At 44.0% G+C, this 26,981-nt stretch overlaps 1 protein-coding gene across 1 annotated transcript in view; it reads right to left on the bottom strand.

Moving 5' to 3' along the window:
* GALNT13 (polypeptide N-acetylgalactosaminyltransferase 13) overlaps positions 1 to 26,981 on the bottom strand; it is a 159,378-nt gene that overhangs the window by 65,007 nt on the left and 67,390 nt on the right. Inside the window, exons 5-7 of the mRNA XM_067299455.1 lie at positions 11,086 to 11,252; positions 9,171 to 9,378; positions 8,487 to 8,657 (exon numbers count right to left, since the gene is read on the bottom strand). Of these exons, the coding sequence (XP_067155556.1) occupies positions 8,487 to 8,657; positions 9,171 to 9,378; positions 11,086 to 11,252 (546 nt within the window). The remainder of the gene's footprint in view (positions 1 to 8,486; positions 8,658 to 9,170; positions 9,379 to 11,085; positions 11,253 to 26,981) is intronic.

Raw genomic sequence — 26,981 nt, 5'->3', positions numbered from 1 at the left:
CCATGCACGTATAGCTTTACACATGTATTATAGGTAACATTAGGTAATGCACACAGCTATGCATACGCCCCATAATTCTATTGCTCGGTGTTGTTTAGTGTGGGTGTCGCACACACCACACACACGCGCGTGCACAAGCCTAGGTACTTGCACGGGGTGCAGAGCCAGTGCTACGTAGCAGCACCGAACTCCTCCAGTACCGGCATCAAACACAGCGCTGGCAGTAAGGCGCTCGCTCTTATTAGCATACTCAGCAAATCATGGTAATTTGTGCATCGCATAATTATTTCCTCTTCTGCCGGGGCGTACTTTCATTACTGCCATAAAAACGCACGGTTTAACAAAGAAATGATATCGGTCCCTGAGCTGACCACCACTTCACGTCTGTTTTTCTCCCTGTGCTTTCAGCACTGTAAGCCCCGCTAATTAAATGCCTGTCATCTGGATCTAGCTAAGCCTTCCGCGGTCTCAAAGCCGCTTTACTGCCCTCAGTCTTGCTGGGTTTCCGCCAAACGCCGCCGCTGGCCCTCCCAGCCGTCGCGGGAAGCGTGACGGCGAGCGGAGCAGATGGGGAGGGTTGGGTGGCTGCGACCCTCCGCCTCGCTGCACGCTGTCGTGAAAGTTCAACACCGTCACGTACAGGGAGAACAGGAAAAAGCCAACCGGAATTTTTTTTTTTTAATGGAACTAGTTGGAGCCAAATGATTACCAATGCGAAATATTAATTTAATGGAAATTTATATTATTGACTACTTAGAAACTTTATAAATCTATGCAAAATTACTTAAAATGCATCAGGTTAACACCTGCCTAGCACTGCATGAGCACAGAGCAGCTCTCAGCCGCTAATCTCGGTGAGACGAGAAGCGCCGCTGCAAAACCACCCGCACAGCTCTGCTAGCGGCACAAGCCCTCGCCTCCTGGCATTTGTCCTCCCTCTTCCTCCTTTCCCATGGTCTTCCTGGGGGATGGTGCTGTTTGCTTGAATTGTACAAAAATTTCCATCCTTCCAAAGATTCAGTGTTAACTAAAACAATTTCTGAATGATTCAACCGAATTTGCACTGAGGGTTGGATTCTCTTGAAATGCCATCAACAAATGTTTATGAAAAACAAACACTGTTTTCCTAATAAGTTGCTAATTGAAATTGAAAGTGCTGACTTCATGCTGCAAAACGCAGCTAACTGTACACCAGTATCTGACAGTGATTCTTAAATAAATGTAACACAGCAGCCAGAACTAGTCTCAGCTATATGAATTTGATGTGTTACATAAACAGATCTGCATAGTTCTAACTGTAAAAACAGATGAAACATTAATATTAGAAAGAATAAGGATTTCTTCTCTTTCTCCTCAGCTTTATGTCTAGTACTGATATTTTGCCTCCTTGGAGTCATATCAGCAACTCAGGTAATAGGCTGTGATTAACTCCAATCACCATTCAAACCTAATTTTAATTTTGTTCTGGAGATAATGTCTGCTTTTCATTTCTGCAATTATTGGCAGCCGGCAAGATACTCATTCCTGTACCTGCATCTTTAAATTGCTGTAAAAGGAACAGAATATCATAAAGGTACTTAAAAAAACCCAACTTTGCTCCATTCCAATGGCTCAACAGGTTGTGTGTGGGATGGACGGAGACGAGAGCATGCCATGACTTAGACCCCAATGGATGTCCCAGGCCACACAGGTTGGACCCGCGATGGATGGAGATGAGAGCATGCCACGACTTAGACCCCCAGCGGTGTCCCAGACCACACAGGTTGGACCCGCGATGGATGGAGATGAGAGCATGCCATGACTTAGACCCCAATGGATGTCCCAGGCCACACAGGTTGGACCCGCAATGGATGGAGACAAGAGCATGCCACGACTTAGACCCCAATGGATGTCCCAGGCCACACAGGTTGGACCTGCGATGGATGGAGACGAGAGCATGCCACGACTTAGACCCCAATGGATGTCCCAGGCCACACAGGTTGGACCCGCGATGGATGGAGACAAGAGCATGCCATGACTTAGACCCCAATGGATGTCCCAGGCCACACAGGTTGGACCTGCGATGGATGGAGACAAGAGCATGCCACGACTTAGACCCCAATGGATGTCCCAGGCCACACAGGTTGGACCTGCGATGGATGGAGACGAGAGCATGCCATGACTTAGACCCCAATGGATGTCCCAGGCCACACAGGTTGGACCCGCGATGGATGGAGACGAGAGCATGCCACGACTTAGACCCCCAGGGGTGTCCCAGGCCACACAGCAGCCCCAGGAGCTCATGGCCAGTCCCATACCGGCACCATCCCTTCCATGTCAAAGGGGCCGCGGAGCGGGAGCTCCTCAGTGCTGCTTGGTGCCACCTTGCCCTCCTTCCTCCAAGCTTTGAATTCGGTGCAGACACCCCAAGTGGCCCCACGAATTCCCATTTCTAAGTGCTTGCCTTTCTACTGTGACTATTTAACCTACACTCAGCAAAGGTGCCAGGTGAGGAAATGCATCTCCACGGATTACGTGCAAGACTACAGCCCTTACTGTCAGTTTATCATTTCAATTCTGGTCAATGTTTGTACGATTAAGTCAACAGGCCTCTCATTTGATGGCTGTTTAGCGCTTCATGACATGCAAATTCTGGGTGATTTCAGTCCAGCTGCAGCGAACAGCAAACACGCCAAAAATAAAGATCCAAGCCCAAGAACCTACGACAAAATTCACCCTCTTACGGAGGTCTTCAGCAGGCAGCCTGGCAGGTGAACAGCCCCAACGCACAGTTGGGAGCGCACCCGTTCCTCTGCAAGAAGCGTTTCTCCTGACGAGGCAGCTGTGACGGCAGTGCCACCGGCACCCGCTGCAGGCAGAGCCGACCGTGCCGGCTGCCCGTGTCCTCCCTCCTCTCCCTGCGCTCTAGGCACGCACACGGCACGCAGCAGAGCCGGCAAACTAGGCAGAACGCTGCACCCTAAGCCACTGCAAATGTTAGATGCAATGTTTCTTGAGCAATGGTAACATCACTAAAGAATAACACCACTACTCATTTATTTTGGAATAAGATTTTCTTTGGACATCAGTTCCTAAAACCATTGTACATCACCTAGGCAGTATTAGCTGTAATCAAACCTAAGTTTGATTACTCATAATACTAATAAGGTAACTAAAACATGCTCCCAATATTTGATCTTGTATTTCTCCTCGTTGTAACTAACTGATGCTTGAGAAGAGATTTTCAGAATGAAAATATTTTTTAGCAAGTGTTTATAAGTGAGTATCACCTGCTGTGCCTTCGGCTTATAAAAATTATGTGCAAATATGGAAATACACAGGGAAATGTGCTGTGGAGAGCCTGCAATATGTCCAGCACAGAAACACTTTATTTTTTTAATACTGTAGATGTAGGAAGACAAGATGTTTGTTAGCTGATTGCAGCACAGACAGTACTTGACTGCTGCAGGCAAAATCACAGGAGGAGGAACGAACTCACTTAAAGGCAAGGGACGTTCTGCAAAGTACAAATACTGTGCAAGGGCTTTTAAGGAAAATACTAATGAAAGATTTAACAAGAGTATCTGATTTAGTTGGCACTCTCCATGAACATTTACCTGTGAAACGGAGACAGGCCACACCTGAAAACCAACCGCATTGCCCAAAATACTCTATTTTAGTAATTCACAGACCTATCCACATCCAGCTCATCATCTGCAGGAGGCCTTAACTTGTACCTTCACTGTATTATTACCTAGAGCTAAAGGAACAACAACTGTTTTGCCCTGTCCGCTTTATTCCCACCAAATCAACAGGGAGCAAAGTCCTGGAGCCAGGCCTTGCTCCCACAGGAGCTTTCCAGCAGTTGCAGGCCAGCGGGCTTCTGGCCACAACCTCCACCTACGCACAGGTCAACCCCTCATGTTCTGCTCCCAGAGAGCTCTCTGTGAACAGAAGAAACGGGCTCTGCACTTAAAATAACACCTTTTGAACAGGTCTAACCATCCACAAAGTTTACAAAGCCAGAGTTTGCCCCAGCGTACCTTCAAAGCAAGAAACGCTGCTCTGAAGGAGCACCTGGAAGCCCATGCAATCTCCACGGCCCAGGTAACACTTGCACTCCACGTCACAGCTCGTATTGGATTTCTGTACCTCGGGAGGTTGGGAAGGAGGTGGCACAACCTATCATGCAGTGCCCAGGACTGCTCTGTTTGCATCCTCGCAGCTACGGCAGTAAGCTGTAAACTGGGACCAGCATCTACCTTTGCAGAAACTGTGAGTTCTTTGGTTAAAGTCACCATCTTAGACTATTGCTGGAAATGTTAAGCTACCACGGTGACAGGTGACCTGACAGAAAACCAGATAGAAAGGAACAAGGAAAGAGCAACAAGGAAAAGGACATTAGACTAGTGCTTAAGAATCGAAAGAAGAAAATAAAGGTCCAAAATGCTAGGGATTAACGTGTGAAGAACAGCAACAACAAGGGTGTACGTGTAGGTATCTTAGGTCAGACCTCACTTTGACCCAGGCTAGGTGTCAGTCATTAGTATGAGAGGCATCTACACATTCCCGCAGTTCCCTTTGCTAAAAACCAAACAAACTCTAACTTTTTGTAATAGATTACAGTGAGAATGTTTTTACAGCTATATTGCATGACAATTAGCTGTAGGTTTTTAATACCAGTCATTGAATTAATTAACCTTTTCCCATTAATTCTAAACATTCCAGCAAAGGTGGTTATTTCAGTTGACTCGAATCCCTAACATACAAATTTAACAGCTCTTTTAATACCTTAGGCAAACAAGCAAGTTGTGTTTCATATCTACTAACTAGAAAGAATAAGATATCTTCTTTTAAAAATACAGCATGTTCTGTGTTTAACCTTTCATTGGGATTAAGTCACAGAGTATGTGATGGCTGAACTCTGCTCACACTGACTAAAGTGATCTCCTCTTAGGAGCGAACTATCTTGAGCTCCTTTTTTATATGGAATATATGCAATAATATAAATAATTAATAAAAAACATATTTTGAAACTGTATGCATTATGATATTAAACATAAAAAGTAAAGGTAGGAATTTATCAATGTTTTTATGGAAGGCAAATATTTTGAGTAAACGTTTCTCCCAATTGCATGGAGTTTTAGTGCATCAAAAAGCAGAATTTGAGTGCAATGGTTATATTACATATTTATGCAAACAAACATGTAATTGAATGATCTTTATGTATTCTAGACTTATTGCATTGACTACAAAGAAAAAATATGAATACACACATACTCAACCTGCATGAGACTGAAATGACGTGACAGATAGGGTAAAGTTACAAGAAACTGAAAAAAAAAATGGGCTCACCAATTTGTAAATTTTTGGTATGGGTTAGGCTTTTGTTTAGTTTTATCCCTCCATTTTTTTTGAGTATTCAGGTAGCAATAGCTGCCACAAAGCAGTCTGAACTTAGCTGAAATATTACACCTTTTCTCTCTGGATGCAGAATTTGCTATTCTGTTTACGACACCTCAAAGCTGATGCATTGCCATAATCTCTTGGACTGCTTTTTCTAAGCTTTTGGAAATACCAGCTAGTATCGAAAGCAGCTGATGACTTATTAAATGTTGTTTCCTATATGACAGCCATTATAGCCCGCTCAGAATTTCCACCAGCTGCTAGTGTTTCCAAATGAAATGTCAGGTATTAATTTTGACTGGGAAGAACGAAGAGCGTGGGGATGGCAAGGATTCTGCAGGCGATTAAATTTCATTTCATGGCAGTTATGCTCAGATGAGCTGTTCGAGTTCGCAGCCTCCGTGTTTAAAGGAGAGCTATGCATGGTAGCTTGTTCTTTTTAAGGGTCTTTACCCTCACGACTCATTCCCTGGGTCAGCAAGAGACTGGATCAAGAGAGCTGCAAGGCTCACTTGTTTTTCTGGTTCCCTCCTCATAATGTAAATGGGAAAATGAGATAGGAAATATCTCAGAAGAAATATTTGACGCAGAAGAGGCCGAAGTGTCTCCACGATGTGGCTGGAAAGGGCATGCATGTCTGAAAGTTAAAACTTTGTTGTTAAGCTAGGACAATTTCACGCACTCAGAGGCACCTCTTCACCCCGCAGCACCCGCGGAAGCGACCGTCCCGGACGCTCTGCACCCCTACCGCTTCGCCCGCCTCTGCTCGCTAACGTCCGTCCTTACTGGGAGAGCTCCCAAAGGCCCAAGCAGCGACTAGCTAAAAGCGTAACCCAGGTGAAAACATGCTCTTCTTTCACTGCCTTCTCTGCCCTACGAATTATTTTTATTTCAACCATTTTAAGAGTCAATTACAAGTACGATTCTGGATTAATTTTAAGTACTGCTCTATTTCAAAAGGAGGAAATACGAACTCAGATTTGCATCTCTCCGAAAACTCCATATGTCTGTGAATTTGCTCGGCACAAGGGAGACAGGATAAATAGAGCAAAGCAAGCGGTGGGAGAAGCAGCCGTAGAGCGCGCGTGGCAGAGCCAGCGAGGCACGAGCTTGCGGAGGTGGGCAGGAGAATTAACTCCCAGGATTTCCCACACCCCGCGGCTTGAATCAAACAGCTTCTGGTGGACTTCTGGACTTTCTGGAGGAAAATAGGTATCCTGAGTCAAAAACCTTTCCATCATCCTGCTTCTGTTGATGCCAAAGCCCATTTCTGCGCACGGGGACACTGCTCGCTTTTAAGGCCACTCCACTTATCTGAGGCTTTGCAAAATGCACGAGTGCAGCCCGATGCCCTGCATACTTCCATAGCACTTCTGTCAAACGCTTTGCAAGCGCTTTAAATTTAAACAAGGCACTGGGAGCAGGTATCCTGGAAAACCGGGCTCAACCAGACTGAAGGTGGCATGAAAACCGAGCCGCAGCCCAGCCGCAGGGGAGCTCCCTCGGCGCGGAGGCGCGCTCCGCCAGCGCGGGCAGGCTGCAGCCCGTCCTGGTCCGACCGCTGGTCCCCAGCCTCCTCCCGAGCAGTCAGCTGCTGACCCTCCACATCGTACTGCCAGGAAAAGAATAACCACTTTGCACAAAAAAAATGAGCATTTAAAATAGCTCACGTTTAAAAAAAAAAAAAATCCTATTTACCAGCAACAGGGTCCGAGGTTTGGTTAGTTCTCCCGAAGGCAACCTTAGCTCTGCTAAGGCAAGGGACTGAGCTCACGCGGCCGCCTCCGCCGCGGCCGAAGGCACGAGCCCGGACGTCGGCCGGAGCAGCGAGGCGCCGCAGCTGCGCCCGTGGGCCAGCGAGGCTCCAGGCAGCAGGCAGCAGCCGAACGGAAATAAAAAGGAACGTCCTGAACGGAGACCGGCTGAGCAGGGCAGCCAGAGTCAGCCCCGAGGGAGCGGGCACAGCGCAGAAGCAGCCCAGGAAACCTCCGCTGACCTCCCTTCAACTGCGCAGAAACGTCTAACCCCTCTACTCTAAATAATGACTCAGACAGCGATGGCGCGGCTTTCCCCTTTCCCAAAATAAAGACGTGGAAGGTAAGATGCTTCCTGAGATGGTTTCCCGAGAAAGAAATCTTAAAAAAAAAAATCCAACACTTCCCTGACTCCAGACTTTGAAGAAGGTAAAATGACAATTTTTTTGCCATTTCCAGCAAAAGTAATTATAAAAAACTTTTCTTTGCCCATCCACTGTCTTACCTGGAAATTTTCCTTAAAGCTTTGCTGCAAACTGTTGTCACAAGAGTTGGCTCTCTCTTTATCTGCCTGTTGCATACAATCACAGGGTATGCAGGATTGGAATTTTTTCAACTTCGTTATGTCTCTTAGACAGGTTTGAAACCATTACATCCACTTGTGAAAGCTTTTTTCAGTTTTCAGGAAGACCAGAGAAGCTATTAGAGCTGAGCAAACAACCCACTGCAAGTAGTTTATTCAATTTATTCCATTTCAGTTTCATTTAAAATTTTCCTACAGGTTTTGTTACAGTCCTTGGTTTGAGCAGTTAAATGACAGTTCGGGAATGATCACAGGAATTCAGAACATACCGCTAGATCACTTTTGACTGGGCGTGTACTGTCATCAATTTTATTTTCTAGGCAATAAAAGCATACATTTCAAGGCGTGTAAAGTGTCATTAGAAAATACTTGGGTAAAATGTTCAAAGATAAGCATTTCAGAAATATGTTCTAATACGTGCTTTAAATTACAAAAGAACAATAATGTCTGTAAGCATAAGTTCAACAGGTTATTTGCAAAAAACGAACATGGAGGGAACTCAAATACTTACAGAGCAGATAGCATCTATCTTTATTGCACATTCAAAAGACAATATAGATGAGTTTACTCAGCTCTGATAACTAAATCGCAGCATTAAGGATAGGTCAGACTTTGGTCTTCTATACACTGAAGGGTGTACCACAGCTATCTGACATGTGTTCTCTGATATGATAGCAAAATCTTAATTATTAAATGTTATTATCTACTTAAGCAACTATCTAATAGTCTCAAATATCACAGTACTCTCGATCCATTCTCCTTACCTCACAGGCAAGGTTCGGTCTCCTTTCCTCCTGTCCATCTCTCTCTGGGGAACCGGATACCAGCGAAAATTAAGTTTCCAGTTAAACCCTCCGTAAGTCATATCGGACCCAGCCATGTATTCAAACGTGTCATCACTGATCACGTCGATGATTGGGCAGACGACAGTTTTCCTGTAAGAAAAGATCAGCTCTTTTTAAATAAAATAATTTAATCCATGTAATATGCTAAATATCCCATTCTTCTCCTTTGCGACTTCATTGCAAAAAAAATAAATATATTTTTTTGCTAACGCTCAGTGCAGGGCTTCTCTTCCAGAAATCAGGCCATGCAAAATTCACTTATCCCTGTTGTCAGTGGCTTTTTGGAAACATTGACTCCTCGCTGCATTCCTAATAGCTGAAAGCTGCCAACACCTAACCCCGCTCACAGGCTCCCGGCTGAGCTGCCAAATCCTCTCCGAACAGCAAGAGCTCCCGCCGCGCTCACCCCCCCCCGCATAAAGCCCGCGGCACTGCTACGAACGCAGCCGGCGGGCCGCTCCGCAAGCACACGCAATACATCTCCCATAAATGACGATAAACTCCAGCTTCCAGGCGCGCAGTTAAGCCGGCAGGGTCTGCGGCTCGGCGGCGAAGCCTCCGCGCGGCTCCGGCGCGGCCGCCCACGGACCTGCCAGCCCTTACCTGTCCTCCTTTATCCTCGCCAGGAGCGGCTCCAGCCAGCCCGCCGTGCATTCGCAGTGCGCGTCGAGGAAAGTTATGACCTGGCCTCTAGAAGCCGCGGCGCCTCTGAGCCGAGCACGGATCAGTCCTGACCTCTGCTCCATCCTGATAATTTTTATCGACACTTCCAAGTTTTTCACGTAGTTCTCTAGTGAGGCCTTCAAAAAATCTGCCAAATACAATCAGAAAAATCAGAAAAACAGAGAAAAAACATTTTGTTTCAGCTACGTTCAGCAACTAAGGAGGATTCCAAATATAACCGTACGGTTTACGTGTCATGCTAGTCACTCCACAGATTGCTCCTGCAAAATCCAGCAGTGCATAAACTTTGGCAAACTAAAGGCTGCAGCATGATGCAGGAGATAGATTGTGTCACATCTACAGCTCTTGCGAAGCCCGAGCGCTGAGACAGGGAGGTCTGCACCGCAGCTCGGCCCAGCGCAGCCGTACACGACGCAGTCTGCGCCTATACACAAGCACGTACCTGAACGCTGCATGGAAACAGCACAGAAATAAAAAGATTTTAAACAGTGCATGATCGGTTTCCAAAAATAAGTCAGCAATCAACATCGAGTGCAAAATGATTACACTTCTGCTAATTTGTTAACGGCTAATTACAAATATGGCTATTTTTGATGAATTTCACTGTTTGAGCACTTAAGATTCCTATATACTTTGCTTTAAAAAAAATTTTTAGTCACTTGGTCTAAAGCCTTTCTCTACCTTCTAGCATGAAGAAATATTAAGCCTGCTCATTTTCGGAAGCATGGGAATCCAGGAGGGTAATCGGAATGATGCTGCTGCTCTGGGGGGCAGAAACAAGGGGTGGCTGAACTTGCACCTTCTTTATGAGGAGGAAACAAGGAAACCCGACTGGGTGTGAGCGGTGGGGGGGTGAAAACTAGCTCTGCAGCCTGGGCACTGCTACATTTGGAAATACAGCGTATGGCTCCTCTGCGCTACAAAGAAGCGGCATTCACCCAACACTGTGTTACGCACTGCAGAGAATTCCCTGTCCTCTTCAAAGGTGTTTTTTGTAATTTACCAAAATCTGCAACTTCATAAAAAGAAATATAAAACTAATTCCAACTAAGCACACAGGATGAGACTATTGGATTTTTTTTTTTAATCAATTGAGTAATTGCAAATACGTTGTATTTGCCATTAAAAAAAGTTGGTACTTGAAACACCTGGCTATTCCAGGTAAAATTGTTTCTCATTCCATCAATTCCATCTTTAGAATATGATTCCATTTCCAAACAATATCATTTTCAGTTGCAGACCGTTTTGTTTCTAAACCCTGATTTTTTTTTTTTTTTTTTTAACATCAAAAAGCCCAATCATTGTTAACTAAAAAAAAAGACAAAACCAAATGAAGTTAACAACATACACTGGCTTTTCGAAACAGCAACGCAAGGAAACTGGCTCAGCCCTGACATGCGGGCAAACTTAAAACACAGAAGAGGGCTGTTTTTTGAGAGGCAGCAAGAGAGACGGAGGCAGAGATGTGAGAGAAAGAATTCTGCCTTTCACAGCGGTAGGAAACGCTGAAATGATACAGGATTGTGTAAAACAGCACTAACGAAATTCCGGCTAGGAGCACCGTATATAGACTGACAACCAAGCTTCTTCTCGGTGACCCTTTGAAAACGTGTTTTAACTCTCCCCACATACACAAGAGCCCGTTTGCTCAGCAAGCGCACCCGGGAAGCAATTACACCATCCCTAGCTTCGTTAGGGATCAAAAGGAAGCGCGTCCGACAGTCCTTCCTGCGGGATCCTCCGTCCTGAGGCCGAAAGGGAACGCGCAAGGCGACTCCCGTCTCGCGTCGCCGGACGCCCCGGCCGGGGCGCAGCGGGAACGGCACCACCGTACCTCTCTCGCTGGCATCGTCGACCAGGATGATTTCGGCAAGCAGGTGATGCGGGGACCGGTTGATGACGCTGTGAACGGTCCGCAGCAAGGTGCTCCAGGCCTCGTTGTGGAACACGATAACGACGCTGGCGTTGGGCAGCTCGTCGGCGTAGACTTTTGTCTTGCACCTGCCACGAGGGAAAGAAAAAAAAAAAGGGAGGGGGGCGGAAAAAGGGGGCAGAGTTAATCTTTAAGAAAATCTACACGAGGAACGTCTGGAGGAAAACGGGCTTTAGGCTTGCTGAAGAGCATACGCTGCAAATGGATTACGAGTGAGGAATGCTTCTACTTCTCTTTTTATTCACATTTGTCTCTATTGACACCAAAAGCCTCTGCTGCGACGTCTCTCCTTAGCTTCACAGACAATTGTGCAGTGGGACTACTATCACCTCTGAAGCAAGATTATTCAACTTCCAAATCAGTTCATCCTGCAGATCTTCTATGCACAGCGCCTCAAGCACATCAAGCGATGAAGTGGGATTTGTTGATATGTGATCTGCTCATCAGACAATTAAATCTATTCACTTTGTTTAATTTGGGTCATTTGACTTCAGCAGAAATGGTAAATGCTGGTACTTTGTCTGTATTACAGTATTAAACTACAACAACTAATTGAACTAATTAAATTACAATAAATTTAACTTTTTTTCCGGGCGTTCCTGGAAAGCCGCTTCACTAGTGGAAGGCTGGTTTTGCAAAGCGGGGGTCACGGGCGACGCATTAACTAGGCATCAGCATCGTCAACAACAGGCATTCACATCACAGCTCTGACCCCAGTAACGACATGTGCTACTTTGTAAGATTTTTAGATATATTTTGGGGGTTGTTATTTGTGCTTTAGTGATCAGACAGGTTTCTGTACAAGTTTTTGGATTCCTGCCACAGCCATGAAGCAAGACAAATTACGACAGCATAAACTCCTTCAGGCCATCTGATAATTCCAGTCACTTTGGCTTTTAGAAAAACACAGACTATCACTGGATAGCAATATGCTGGGCTCATCTCAAAAACCAATAAAATTTCAGAGCAGAAGTTCAAGAGATGTTTCGTGCTGCATTATGTTTTTTTCTTAAACACGCTAGTGCCTCCTCAGAAAGGAGGTAGCTTTTCGCCACAGGAAGACAGTGACCTAAAGGCCAAATTGTAAAAAAAACAGCTGATCTGGAACTGGCAAACTGTACACGAATGAGAAGTCATTAGAGCTTGTTAATTATGGGTGCGTGCACAACATAGCTGACTCCTGCACTGGTCACTGGTGTGACTTGACTCTAGGACCATTGGTCCCACGGTGAAAACGTTTATTGCTTGAATTAAAGAAAAAACGTCACCAGCTTGTTTTGCAATAGACCAATCTAAATTGTCATAAATCTGGTCATAAAATCTGGGAACACCGTAACTACCGTATGTCCATCTTCAAAATTTTCACAATGACTCAACATCAGTTAACGTACCATAAAGCGAGGAATGCTTCTACTTCTCTTTTTATTCACGTTTGTCTGCCTAATACCTAACGCCAGAGCGCTCCGCCAATTCCTGGCTCGCCGACGCGGCACGCTGCCCTGCGTACAGACTCGCACGGATCCCGTTGTCCTCGGTCCCTTTTCTAGCGCACATCCCGGACGTCTCCGGTGTCTACCTACCCAGCAAGGGCCACCACCCCACCACGAACCCAACACCTTCAACCACCTAGTTACAGACGGACAGAAGAAAGCACAGAGGGCAGGCAGAAGGACTGAAACATCCATTAGGCCGAGACGGGTCTGAACGAGCGGTTTATGGTTTTCCCAATACGCCTTCGTTCTCCGATGAAAGCAAGACGTTAATTAGTTTTCACTGAACTCACTCAAGCAGTTTTCACACGCGTTCGATTCACCTTAAAAGTTAGACAACAAAGACCAGGAGTTATTACAACCACGCGGTGGGTGTATAATCGCTGTTCTCGCTCTGAAGTAATTCACGTTGTCGGTCGCAAGACGCGCAAGGGAAAAACAACCGCGATCCACGCAAACACTGCTAATTTGCAGTCCTGCCTCGCTCCCGGCTGCGTATCGTCGTCTTCGGGGCTGGCGGTTTTGGTGAAACCCGGCTCCGGCGCAGAAAGCAACGTTCCCGCGATCCGGGGCTCCGCAGCGCCCTTTCCCCAGGGAAGCCCGCGTCTCCGCCAAGCTCTCTTCCGTGCTCGCGGCGCTCCTCTAACCGTGCCTCAACCCCGCGCAGAGCCACGGCACGCTTCACCCGTTTGAAAGCGCCCGTAAGCGCAGGCAAGATAAAAAAACCTTTCGCTTCCCTTTACCGAGATAATTACAGTGACTCACACCACCTTTTTTCTCCTTTAAAAGTACAGCACGCACTGAAGAAGCGACAAATAAGTCACCTGCTACTCGCGCACAGCGATCACGAGCACACGGGCTCCCTCCCGCCATCCCGACACCATTTGCAACGTCTTCTGATCGCTCCACACGTACTAACGCTGGAAACGCTCTCCAGAAAAACCAGCTTTTCCTCATACAGTCATCAGATGTCACTTCATGAATACACAAGAAGTAAATACAGCTGTTTAAACGCGAGGAAAACACATTTTCCAAGATCAATAACATGGAAACAGAGCGAGACTCTACCTATTTACCATCTTTCCCTTCGGCTACGTGTGAATTATGTGAACAGGAACCGCTGCACTGTGATTTCCTCCCTTTCAGAATTGTGCCGAAGCTCCCAGTGCAGCAACTCAACACACAAGGTCGCACATGAAAGAAAGCAAAAGACTTGGAGTAAAAAAAATGAGAATCAGTATTATATACTATTTATTATGCACTGGTTTTGAGATGATGCATTTGGGAACAGCTAGAACTGTGTAAAATACATATAGTTTATGTGACCTGTGGGATTTTCATGATTGTTTAGTCATTGCTTGTATTGCTTTATGTTAGTGAAAATAACTATAAAACAATGAAAGCAAAGACTTGTAATACTGATCACTTGTATGATTCCTATATGCAACCAGATTTACTGTACAGTGAACATAAACCTTCTAAAAACCTGGAAATTTCATTATTTATAATTTTCAAAATTTGTATTAGGACTGACACTCTCTTCTGCACCGTTAGCAAAATAATGATCAAAGAGATCATTTTGTACCTACACATAAAGTATTAAATACCATTCAAGAACAAATCTCTTCCCTCTCACTGTCGTTTCATATTTTTTCCTATTCACCAGCTTTGGAAAGACAATGATAAACTTCAAAAAACAGGTCGCAGAAGGTCACAGTCGACAGAGGGCTCAATAGAGCAAATTTTGGCATTCCTTCTAGCAGGACGGGGGCAGTTTTATCAGCAGAACTGAAAGGTTTGGATGCCAGAGGAGCTGCCAATATGGTGCTGGCAATCAGTCTGTTACAGGACTAATATTTTTTCTCTGAAGGAAACATGTAAGCGTGTGAAAATGCGAGTAGCCTGTTATTGCAGTGCAGAAAGACGTGCTTCTACTGGCATCGCGAATCCCCAGCGTACGACGCGGCTCCGACTGCGCAAAAGCATCAGCAAGCGCAGATGTCAGAAGATAAGCAGAAACCCAAGTAAACGCCTCACTTCTAATTTGCCTTAATTACCTGTGCTTTCTCTTTTTGCACTTGCTTCAATTTTGCTTCCTCAGGTCTGTCTCTTTTCTCCTGAATTCCTGCCTTTTAGATTCGGTCCAGTTTTGAAACTCATCACGTCACATCACGCTCATTTTGCGGTATCGCAGCCCGCTGCAGGCTTTCCTCCCAGCTGAGCAGGTCTCGAATACTAGTCATCACCTCGCGGCCCCCCAAAACAGCGCTGCGGGAGAAGGGGCCGCGGGAGGGAGGGAGGGACGGACACAGACACCCGCTTCTTCTGCCTGCAGTTTATCACAGCAACAAAACCTCAGCGCGCTGCACTTCCCGAGCGCTGAGGACTAACCTGAGCTAATGCAACCACAAACCGGCCGTTCCCCCTAATTCCTGTGCTCTGTCGGCCTCTAGCATTATTGTTCAAATACAACACAAGGTCGTAGCTCAAAAATCAAAAGCGGTATCAAAACATCAGAAAAACTCACCCATAATTTAACAGTAACGTGCATTAAGAAAGACCAGGACTAAAAACTGGAAAACTCAGAAGTGATGAATTCTACCCTTTGCAGTAAGACCCTCTGCAAAACTGCCTGTGAAAAACAGCAACGCTGCAGTTAAGTAAACCACCAAAACCTCAGAAGTTCTACAGAGAACTGAATCAATAAATTTGTTCGTCCTTATATAGCTGTGGTTACCTTCCAGTAAACTTACTGTCTTGCAGTTCTTGTGTCATCTTAATTTAGTACCATCTCCAGGTATGTTAATTTCCACAAACACACAAGAATTATTTTACACAAAATGGAAGGGTCCACCTTTAAATAGCTTATCACATTCCCACAGTAGTTATACTGGGTTTCCTTCTAGAATTAATAAGCATTGAATTTAATTTTAAATGTATATGAAAGGCCAAAGATAGAAACAGAAGAAACAACACTTATTTATAACATATACTAAAACAACTCCATGCATTTAAATGTATTCTTATTTGGGAAAAATCTCTCAGATGACAATTCTTAGGAAAACTTTTATCAGTTCTCAAGTGAGCTCAGGAAAACTAGAATATTAATAATTTTTAAATGTTAGTATTTTTAACTTAGTGCTCTCAGCCACCAGGATTTGAGGTTGGCGAAGGAAGCGAGAACAGCTGAGCGTGGGGTGGCGCCGGAGGAACCCGTGGGAGGAGCAGGAGTCCAGGGGAACTCTCATCCAGCGGCGAGGAAGAAGCGGACCCTCAAAAACCAACTACGCCCTTGATCCTCCTGCATCCGGGGATGGCGGTTTAAAAGTTGTCCTAGGGATACAGCACTTCAGTCAGGTATACAGCCCAGGTACACAAAACTGCCTAAAGCCTTCCAAAAGTTCACGCAGGCGTATAGATTAGTGCCACAGAGATTTTCTCCCAGTGGAAGGAAGACTCGACAGGACTGATGGTTCCCAGCAGACCATGATCCAGCACGGCCAGGCCACCGCTCTGCCATCAGGAACTGCCCGGCTCCACCTCCCTCTGAAGCTTAATCCTCCTTCCTCTTCCCAATGAAGAAAAGAGAGGGCAAGATATGCCCTGGAAAAGATGTGAAACTGCTTATTATTATAGATTATTATAGATTATAGATCTATAGGTTTATATAGATATATAATCTATATAAATATAGATTATATTTAACCTTATTTTGATACTCGCAGACGATAGTTACGGCAGCCTAGGTGTTAGTTAGCGTAGCTTAGTCCTTTGGAACGACGCATATTCTGTTAACGTACTACTTTAAGGCCCCGTTGCGGTGACAAGACTGTAGATCACGAGTTAAAGGAATCTGTCTTTTCATCGCAAAAGGCTCCACGGGATCACACAGCAATGTCAGTTTTGCCTTATAAAGAACCAGGTTTGAAGATCTCAACCGAAAAAAAGTCCCTGGGATTTTTCAGCCTAACAAGGTTCAGGTGGGAAGCAAGTACAAGGCGCCGTCTCGCTCTGCTCCCAGCTCGGCCAGGCTCCTTCGTGCCTGAGGAACCACTTTTCCATCAGTCAGAGACATCTCCTGAGCCCTGGATGCCCCCAAGGTAAAACACAGCGACAGCCCAAGACGTGTCTATCGGCACAGACCACTAATACTGACATCTCCGGCACCTACAACTGCTCTTACTCAGTCACACGACCTCCCCAACATCCCCTCGTGGCTCTGCGGCGGAAGAACGGAAATTCAGGCCTGCCCTCTGCTATTACGGAACACAGAAAGCCTGGAATCTGTCATTTCTCGTTACTCCCCACGCCAGTACCCTCTGACGGCATCGGCGCGCAAGGACCGAAGCGTTTGCTATTACTCACCGTTGCTGAGATGGATGCACCGCTGCTTGGCAAAGCTGGCAGCAAGTCTCACTTCTTCATCTCCCTTACGGAACCGAAACAACACGCTATCATCACATTCAGATACCTCGCAATATGCCAAGGCACAGGAACGTGTACTGATCATATGCCGAGGAGCATCACGACGCTTTACCCTACGCCAACGGCCCATAATGTATGCTATTTGCGCTTCGTTGTATGCGGCTTTCAAGCGCACGCTTGTATAGCGCGTTATTTCCAGTGGGATTAACTGCTGGTATCCACAGGAATGTTCACACAAAGTTGAATTCAAAAATGTTTGCATCTTCCTCCAATCTTGAGCATGACTTACAAGCATAAGGAAAGGTGCACTGATTTCAAAGATACTCTGACAAAACAGTAGTTCATTCAGCGTTCGATAATAACGGAAGGCCATTCGTCCTGGTGTCGCTCCACAACGACAAAAAGACCAAAATCACCGTCTCCCTTCGGCGATGCTGTCCCGAAACCCCGAAGACACCGCGGGTGGTGCTGGCAGAACTCCCGCCGTTGCACCTACTGCAGAGATTGCCCAAACCTCTCCAGACAAGGTCACTGGGGCTGCGTTCTTGCTGAAGAACGCATTCAGGGAATGCTCCCGTGCCCCAGCTCTCCCTTCATAACTGTCAGTGTGCCACATTCAGATCATCTCACTGTGTTGGGCTTTTTTTTCCTAAAAATTGCACTTTGGAATATAAGTTAACTACTTGCAGTAAGCAGTAATCTCTTTCTAAGCATGCGATCTTGCACTAAGGTAATCCTATTGCTTAAAACACAGTTTTCTCCTATGTAGTTTATACAAAATCGGTAAGATACTTAGGGAAACTGAAACCACTATAATGAAATATATGGTACAATATTATGAATGGAAGAAAAGACTATGTGAATGTTTGAATTCCCTGCCAGAGTAAGAGACTCCAAAGACTTAAGCTTGATCAGTAGCGTCTCCCCTTTCCCACAGCCACACGCAACCCTTAACTCCCACAGGAGCAGCAGAAGACTACTTCTGGCAGCTATAGGGAGAACTATCACCTTCAACCAAGAGAAATAAGGAAGTATCATATAATAGATTCTGCTGCAGCATTTCAATACACACAGGTTTAAACCCCGTTTTAATAAATACAGTAGGAAAAATTTCATACATGACTTAAATTGCACCAGTTCATATTTTAAACTGAAATTTATGCAAATGAAAGGTAAATAGAAAATAATTGAGAAGGAATTTATTTCACTTAGTGGAAAGTGGAATTGTAAAGGAACTGCATCTGCATTGTCTTACTGAATTTTATTGCATCAAAACACTCCAAAGCTAATCATTTTTTATATCCAGCAGATGATGGATGAGAAAATGTGTCATGAAAATTGCTCTCTGGTGTTTCATTACAAAGTATAAATAGGTTTGCAGTTTATAAGAACAAAGACCCTTCACTCACACCTTCAGCAATCACTGTTCATAAAGCTTCGAGTGTAGCCTTGAATATAACATCTTCCATGGGGATTTTAAACCCCAAATACTGCTTTAATGTTCTAGAAGTTACTTCAGAATTCATTTACTAAAAACCCCAAATTCTTTCATGTTTGAGGAAGAACACAGTAACACAGAAAAAGTATTATTAAAAGCAAACAACAGAGGACTATACTACAGGCCCCTTCCCAATTTCTCCACATTTAAAAAAAAAAAAAAAAAAAATCAAAGAACTGCAATTCTTAAGTCTTTCAACAGTAGCTAAGGGGATTTTTACCTTATCCTTAAGTGGGAGTATTACCATACCTTAACTTGATGAGGTCGAAAATGTTAGCAACTATTATTTGGCTAGCAGCCTAAAGCAGGGCAAATCTGTAATGGAAAACATACTTAATCAGACAAGACTTTCTGAATGGCTTTTGGGAATTAATTTTGTTCCATTTCCAGTGCTATTGTTGAATATATCATTTCTGAATTTTCTTTGAAATTCACCAAATTATTCTCAAACTTCCTCTAAATTTTATCATATTTTTCAAAACGTTTTAGAAAGTATGAAACTTGAACTCCAAAATCTCTCTCTTCTATCTGCAGTAGAGGAAACAAGAACAAGGAAATCATCCAGATTATTTTCATACGCTCCACATATGCCATTTTGCCTGTCACAACTTGTCTGTCACAGAACTGACTGGAGGCTGATTTTGATGCCGCGTGATGATCTGCAGGAGCTAGATGTGGAGCCCCCAGCTACGGGTGGGGGGGGGGAAATTCTGCATCACCTCAAGCAAAGATAAGAGCAGCGACATACTCTTGCGCCACAGTCACTTCGTTTTTCATTTGACGTTCGCTAACAGGCGCAGGGCGCTCTTCAACGCTGTGCTTCCCAAAGCAGGGAACTGACGGGGTGGACTCGGGGCTTCCTCCCTCCACCGAACTCCCGTCAAGACGGTGACCGCAGCAAACCAAACAGGTCCTCGGACGTGCCAGGTCCTCCAAGCGTACCCAGGCACATCCCCGCTCCTGCTGTCATCCGCACACAGGAATCTGACTGTCTTTATTAACTGCCAACAGTACAATTTTGTAAATTCCCAAGCGCTAGTATGGTATCACGAAGCCATTCAATGCTCATTCTACCAGGATTTCAGTACTGCTTCGTGCCAGCCAGACACACGCTTCAAAGGCTTTTGGAGCTCCTAAAACACAATAATGCTGTTTTCAAAATTCAAAATGGTTCTTTCCAGTCCGCACGCTCTACCAAATAAATTACTGGGCAGCCATTTGGAGAAGACTTTCTTACTGTGTTCTCACTGCTAACAGTCATGCACACATTTTAAACATAGCTAATGGGATAAGGTAGACAGTCGCATCCTTCTCCGGATGAACGCACGTAAGCAAGTTGGAGGACAGCTTCCATTACGGAGCGGCACAAACTAGGAGTGTGAATTGCCTGTTGAGGTTTATTTCCTAACGTTCCCACAATCATTGCAGATCACCTCTTTCTAACAATATGAATTTTCTCTGTGTGCTACCAACATTTTTAAAAAACAAGACCACACTGTCAGCAGAGTGAAACAGCTTCCCAGAAGGGGAAGTAACTTGGTATTATATCCACCGTAACCAAATGCAACAAAACAGATGCTTACCTAGGATGCGGCCAGAGTTTCTGCCACAGGGCCAAGATTGCCTTGGAAGTAGAGGACTGCCTTTATTCCGACCAGAAATACAGACAAGTTGGAAGCAAATAAGAGATTTCTGTTTCTCTGACTCTTCAGCAACCCCTTTTTATTGACATAACTGATGCTCCTAAAAGCAAAGCAGTTATTAAAGTAGAATCATACTGCTGTAGGCTTCATAAAAAAGGAAACAAGGAAAGACAATTCATTGGGGAATGCCAGTTGCATCCTTCTGCAAAACATAAGCCCTAAAAAATCAGCAACAAGCTCAACTAGACTCACAGGAATCTGGTGCAGTAAGTGTCTTCCTGCACTTGCTGCACTTTACTCACGGCTGAAATTTGGCGAGCTGTTACACAAGCACACTAATCGCTGTTCTAATTGGGATCAGAGTTCGTCTTGAAGCTGATGGTCTCCTCTTACCACCTGTGGTTCACACCGCTGAGCTGCCTCTGAGTGCAGGCACCGTCATCCTTGGGGGTGTCACCGAACGCGACGCAGCGCTCCAGGACACACTGCGCCAGAGCTCCAAGGGATCCAGCCGGAGCAAACCCAGAGCAAAGCCCTGGGACGCTCGCAGAGCCGACAGCAGGGCCTCAGCACCCACGGCTTTGCAAATGCACTTCTGGAGTGCACCGCCTGCTAACGCAAACCCAAAGCAAGAGCAAGGTCGGTCCAGCCACAGGCAGCAACAGCAAATCCAGACGGGTAAGAAAATACTCTGCATTTCAAGGAGATCCTGACTGCTGTGATTATTATTTTCTTCAGATCTAGGAGATCTGGACAAAGTAGAAGATTATTACGCTCATCCAAAGAGGGCGGTTTCCCTTCTGCAAGCTTTGCTCGCGCGAAGGCAGGTGCTGCAGCACTCACGCCGCACAGCACAGAAGACCTCTCCGCGCTCGCGGGCAATGGCTCGTGAGGGTCTGCCAAAACAAACTTGTACTGCTGACCGCGTTGCACAAGTAGCATCCAACAACCCGCTGAGCTGAGGTGGCCATTGCTCGTCTTAGTGCCCGTCCTCTCCAAAAATAGCGTAACAGTATGGTGCAACCATGAAGGACCCATATTTTAGTAAAGAAACTAGGACTAGTTGCCTTCTTGTTGCTGAATATAAATGCAGGCTCTTCTCACTTCTGAACTGAATTTAGAGAACTGATTCCCACATTTTCCTTACAGGCATGTACCAAAGTTTAACTTCGTTCCCAGCAACAACTGGTTGGGCCAGCAGCTGTAATCGCAGTGAACATCGGTTTCCAGGCCTGGACTTGCCAGGCAAAGGGGGACGGCTCGACACGAAGGAAGCAACTTCATGCCTGAAGAGCCGTGCACCGTTAAATTAGAAAATCGAGTTGCAGCCACTTCACAAGGGGGACGCTGCTGCCTCACGGGATCGCAGGCAGTCTGCTACATACGTGTAGTACACATATACATGTGGTATACCTATACGTGTAGTACACATATACGTGTGGTACACATACTGCCCTGGAGGACGACTTCCTGAAAGAAAAGCAGAACTGCTGCAAGATGGATCTAACAAATATAACCCTTTTTTTTTAATAATACGTCTTTTCCCAAAGTGTATACCACATGAGGATAAAATACCCAACAGTTTAGCTTATCAGCCTTACATTACTTAGGGGATTTACAGGAAACTAGGAACATGCTTACCCTTATAGCATGGATACCCTTGACATACTTTAAAATGGTGCGACAGCAGTACAGTTTTAAAAGATAAGCCAGCCAGGCAAATCAAGATCCTCAATTAACCACCTTCACAGTTCCCATGCCACCCGCATTTTCAGCTCTTCCCTCAGATACTGCAATGTCAGCTGCCCTGCAGTCTCCTGGGGACGCAGAATGACGGGAAGCCACCGAGGCTGGCTTCCAAGACAATCTGCAAATTCGTGACTAGGAAAAATATATATCTGCCAAAGAAAATTAAAGGAGTATGTTGCAGGAACACTGAAATTAATAACATTTTGTTTATGTCAACCTATTTTATAAAAATGTGAAATCATTTATTAATATTTAAAGGTCATTAAAGTCATTAAAAGTCATTACAGTCATTTTTAAGCCACCAATAAAGTCTTTTTTTTTTCTTTTTGATCCTGCTTTAGATCAATTCTTTATCAAGAAGATCATTCTTTATACTTTGCAGAGCGATTTATTTGTGCTTCTCTAATAAGGTCACTATCTCAAATTGACAGCAGTGCTGTCAGGAACGGAAGTTTGTTTTTAGCTGTTTTGACGCAAAGCAAGCAGTTGGCAGTTCTGTTACACAACCGTATCTGCTCCTGTAACCGCCCCGCTCCAAAGCAGACTGCAGTCCGCAGGAGACTGCGTGTCAGCAGAGAGTAGACTGGTGTTCCTGAAAATCAGACTCTTCGGAAGTTCACTGAACTAAGGACATCTTCAAAGCATTATCTGTACTCCTAAGCGGCTCCAGGAGACCAAGCAGCGTTATAATATTTCATGCAATAGTCACTATATTATTTCTAAAGCCAGAAGATTCATGTATATCAATATGTAGAAATAAATGTCATTACTAATTATCAAGAATTAGGTTAACAGCCCAAAGCGCTTATACACTTTCTAGCTGAAATCCTTTCCATCTAGCTGCATTTCTGTCCCTTTGGTGCACCTCCATATGCACAGAAATTTTGTTCATTTTTAGATTAATAGCAGTAAATGAAGCCACTTCAAATGAAATGAGTTGTTCAAAAATATCCCTAACGAGTATTCACATTTTCTTCTTCCACATGGGTGCTTTGCTGATGGTGTTTGAATCAGAAATCTTTCCTTTGTATCTGTGGCCGTTCTATCGCATACAGTAGGCTTCACTTGGGCCATATATAATATTTTTTTCTATAACTTGCTCATTCCTTGTTAAAAATGCAAATAGCTAACTGCCACTGATGAGAAGGAGCAATCCTGAGTGTAAGAATCTAGTGGATAGCTCCTGTTTCAGCATACGGGGAGTTGAGAGCTCAAGAATTAGGAAATAAGTTACTGAGAGTGCAGGCTAACAGAGGAAGGGCTATAATCATTTCTGGAGTTTCTTTCCACATCTGCTGGCAGTGCTGGAGAACTGGACTCATGTCAGCTCGATGCAGAAGCACCGGAGCCCCGCATGGTGCCGGGCGGCCGGGGCCTGCCGGCAGGGATTCCCGCACCCAGGCGGGCGCCCGCGGAGCCGGCGCTCAGCCTGCAGCAAGGGCGGCAGCAAGAACGGCTCTTCTGAACTTCATCCCAGCAAGACTCATTTTGTCATAACGACTGATGGTACAAGACAAATGGATTGGATGTGAACATCACAAAATGGAGCGATTTACCTGGAGTTAAACTGTGCAATATTCCTCTTAGCATGGCTATATTCCATGAAGAACAAACAGCGCTCTAGCCAAAAAGATCTAATCAAAGCTTCCTACCCAATAACATGTATTTTGAGGTACTAAAGAGTTTCCACAAATGGGTTTCACAAACATTTCATAAAGGAAATTTTCACAGCCAGTGACATGACTTTTTCCAGAGCCTTCCCCCCACATTGGGACCACACATCAAGGTCTTGATCTTTAAAAGCCAACATAAAACCACGGCACTGAGTTTAAGCCATGATTATAATTCAGAAAAAGGTGAGGCTACGCAAAACTAATAAAAAACCTGCTTTACTTATGAAACTTCTATGCACTTTGCCTCCCAGGAAGCATATGGGAGAAGTTCTTTGTGTGTTGCCTAGTACATATATTTTATTGGACTATGAGTGGAAAGAGTCAATCTTATGAACAGAGATAATTTATTCATAAATGGCTCTCATCTTTAGCAGTAACCGATTTTTAATAAATGCCTGTTTTCATTATAGAAGCTTTGCTAATATTCCTGTACTTTCTATAATCAGTGGTATCAGCAACAGCGTTTTTGGTATACTATGCTGTCATGTCTTAAATTGAGAGGCCCTGTGAATATGAACTGTATCACAAACTAAGACAGCAAATTCCTACAAACTTTGCTGTGACATCTCTTTTCAAGTCAAGCAAATAACATAATGCATGCCAAATGAGCTACAGAAAAACATGTACTGAAAAAATTTGCCTCTCATAATAGCCAATTAAATATGCAGTGAGAGCAATATATAGGATGGTTCAGATACCAGAAAGAAGCCCGCAAAAATCTCAATCATAAAAAACCTTGGAAACTGTACTGACTACGAACATAAAGCATTTTCTACTTGAATTCTCCTTCCAGATTTACAAAAATCAGTTCTGAATCTCTCCCTCAATTTCCCACCTCAAAATGTCAGAAACAAGGGCCAGCCTTTCATAACTCACATCACATGTACCCGCGATTCAGGACAACCCAAAACACCCACCAACAGATAACCATTATTTTCACATTGTAAAGAGCATTAAAGCAACAGTTGAACACTTTCAGTTGTTCAGCAAGTATGCTGAACCAAATTAAAAGAATTTTTAAAAAGATTAAAAATTAATGTTCAGAAAATCACTGACAGTTTAAGTGAAAAAGGTAGCACCCTTTTATTAATCATCTTTTAAAAAAGAAGTCCAGAGTGAAACATCAAGTAACTCAAAGAAAGAGCTTCTCTACCATGAAGTTTTTGAGACATGATGTTCTTACAAAATTGCAAATATGGTTTAGTCTTGTTTTCTGTGTTGTCCAGAAGACACTGAACATTCTTACAGAATTTTACTTTTAAGCAACATGGATGTATGACAAATTAAAGTACTCCCTCCCCCAGTTATGGACAAACTTCCTTATAGATTTAACTTTGGAAACTCATGCTGAAGGATAACTTTAAGTGCAGCTTTTTGTAATCAGAGCAAAAAGACTAAATATTCTTTACTGTATTGCTCAGAAAACTTTATTGCTTATTATGAATATATATTGAAATGACATAATGGATTCTCTTATTCTCATCAGAAGTCAATAAACACACTGTTATGATAAATCTTGTCCTACTACTCAGAAGTTGCGATAGAGTCAAGGTCAGGCAGAAGAACTGACCACAGCCTACTGTAAGTTTTCAGAATCTGAAGAGATTTTCAGATAATGGTAAAGGTTCACAATGCAAATATACATACTGTAAGGTGTTATTTTACATGCTAAGTAAAATTATATTTTGATTCAATACAACATATAAAATGTTGTAATTATTTATAATGGGCATAAACAAATTATGTACATCCAAGACTGCTGTTTCAATAAAAACCTTCTAGAGCAGAAAAATAAAACCTGTTTTTTTCTTACATGAGGTTTTTTTTGATCAGAAAATGTGGGCATATTAGCGCGCACACACACACAGAGCAGCTAAATCAAACCTACATTTAAATGGTAAGAAAATCTGATTCTAACGGACTTAGCAATTTGTAGAATACAACCTTATTCATGCAGAAAAGATGGAAGAAGGATTTCTTTCCTTGCTGGAGAAAATACTTAAGAGATAAAATTAAACGTTGCTATGTTGAATTAAACTGCTTTAAGGTTTGATCAATAGGTACTTCAAATTAGACCTTAAAATCTTGAAGATGGCAAGTAACAACGGAAACTCAAGCACTGCAGTGATATTCTTTGGCAGATATTACATAACACAATGTGATATAAGTTACAACCGTTATGATGACGGTCACGTTTGTTAGCTAGAGTTATAATGTCAACACAGGAACAGAAATATAATGGAATTCAGTCATATTATTTCTTTACAGCACAAAAGTGGTGCATTTTCCGATCTCCTGATGAGAGACCTCATTCCTACTGAAGCCAACAGCAAAACACTCACTGACTGCACTGAGGTCAGGACTTCACACCAAGTCTGCTCACAAACATCCCTGCTTGGGAAAAGAAGGAGATGAGACAGAGAGACCCCTTATTTCCTAAAACTGTAAATTTCTCATTAGACATTCAACTCAGAGTTACCTGCCTTCCTTCAACGGATAAAATTAGGTCAAACTTTCTTAGAAATCACAGTTTTTCCTCCGGAAAAAATCTTCCTCATCGTACAAACAGAAGTACTGGTTGCTGTTTAAACCTAGCATTAGCTCAGTCATCAAACCTTGAATCGGAAATGAAGAGTCAAAACATTGCAGGAGCTGTTCTGTGTGTTAGTGTCACAAAATTAACCTAATGTTCCTTCAGATTTTTTTTTTTATTCTTGAATAGGTGTTTCAGACTCTTATTATGAGATTTACACAAACTCACACACGCACACCATTTGTCACAGCACTACTTCAACCATTTGGAGGCACAGAAAGAGCAGCAATCCCCAGCAGGGAGAGCCCTGGTATCCAGGGGTGCTCGAGATCTCCCAGGGTGGAAGAGGAATAGCAAACTACGGAAGAGAGCAAAATGGGCTGATCAGCCTCTGCAATCCTTACCTTAACTTTGTACATCTTAGATTGACTTTCCGAAGCACACGTAAACTGCTACGTAGATAGCAGCAGCCTTAGCAAAGCAAGAGAAACCTCCACATCCAGATCAAGAGGATGAGATATAATTGTCTGCACGCGTAAAAAAGAAAGCGAGGATCAAACCAGGAAAAGAAGTGAGGAAGACCAGGACGGGAACAGAACGAGAATAGATTAGCTTGATAGATACGAGAGAAGCAGGAAACAAATGAACATTCTCCAAGACATCGCCTAAAATAAGTATGACAGGATGTCCTCCGTTGTTGTCTATATATAATGGCACTATTCTGGTGTATGCTCAGTAGATTTTATCAGCAGACTATCTAGCCTGACCAGCAGCTTGCCTCTGACA

Source organism: Apteryx mantelli, chromosome 6 (genome assembly GCF_036417845.1).
Source record: "Apteryx mantelli isolate bAptMan1 chromosome 6, bAptMan1.hap1, whole genome shotgun sequence".
NCBI classification, from domain to species: Eukaryota; Metazoa; Chordata; class Aves; order Apterygiformes; family Apterygidae; genus Apteryx; species Apteryx mantelli.
This window is presented reverse-complemented; position numbering and strand designations above follow the sequence as displayed.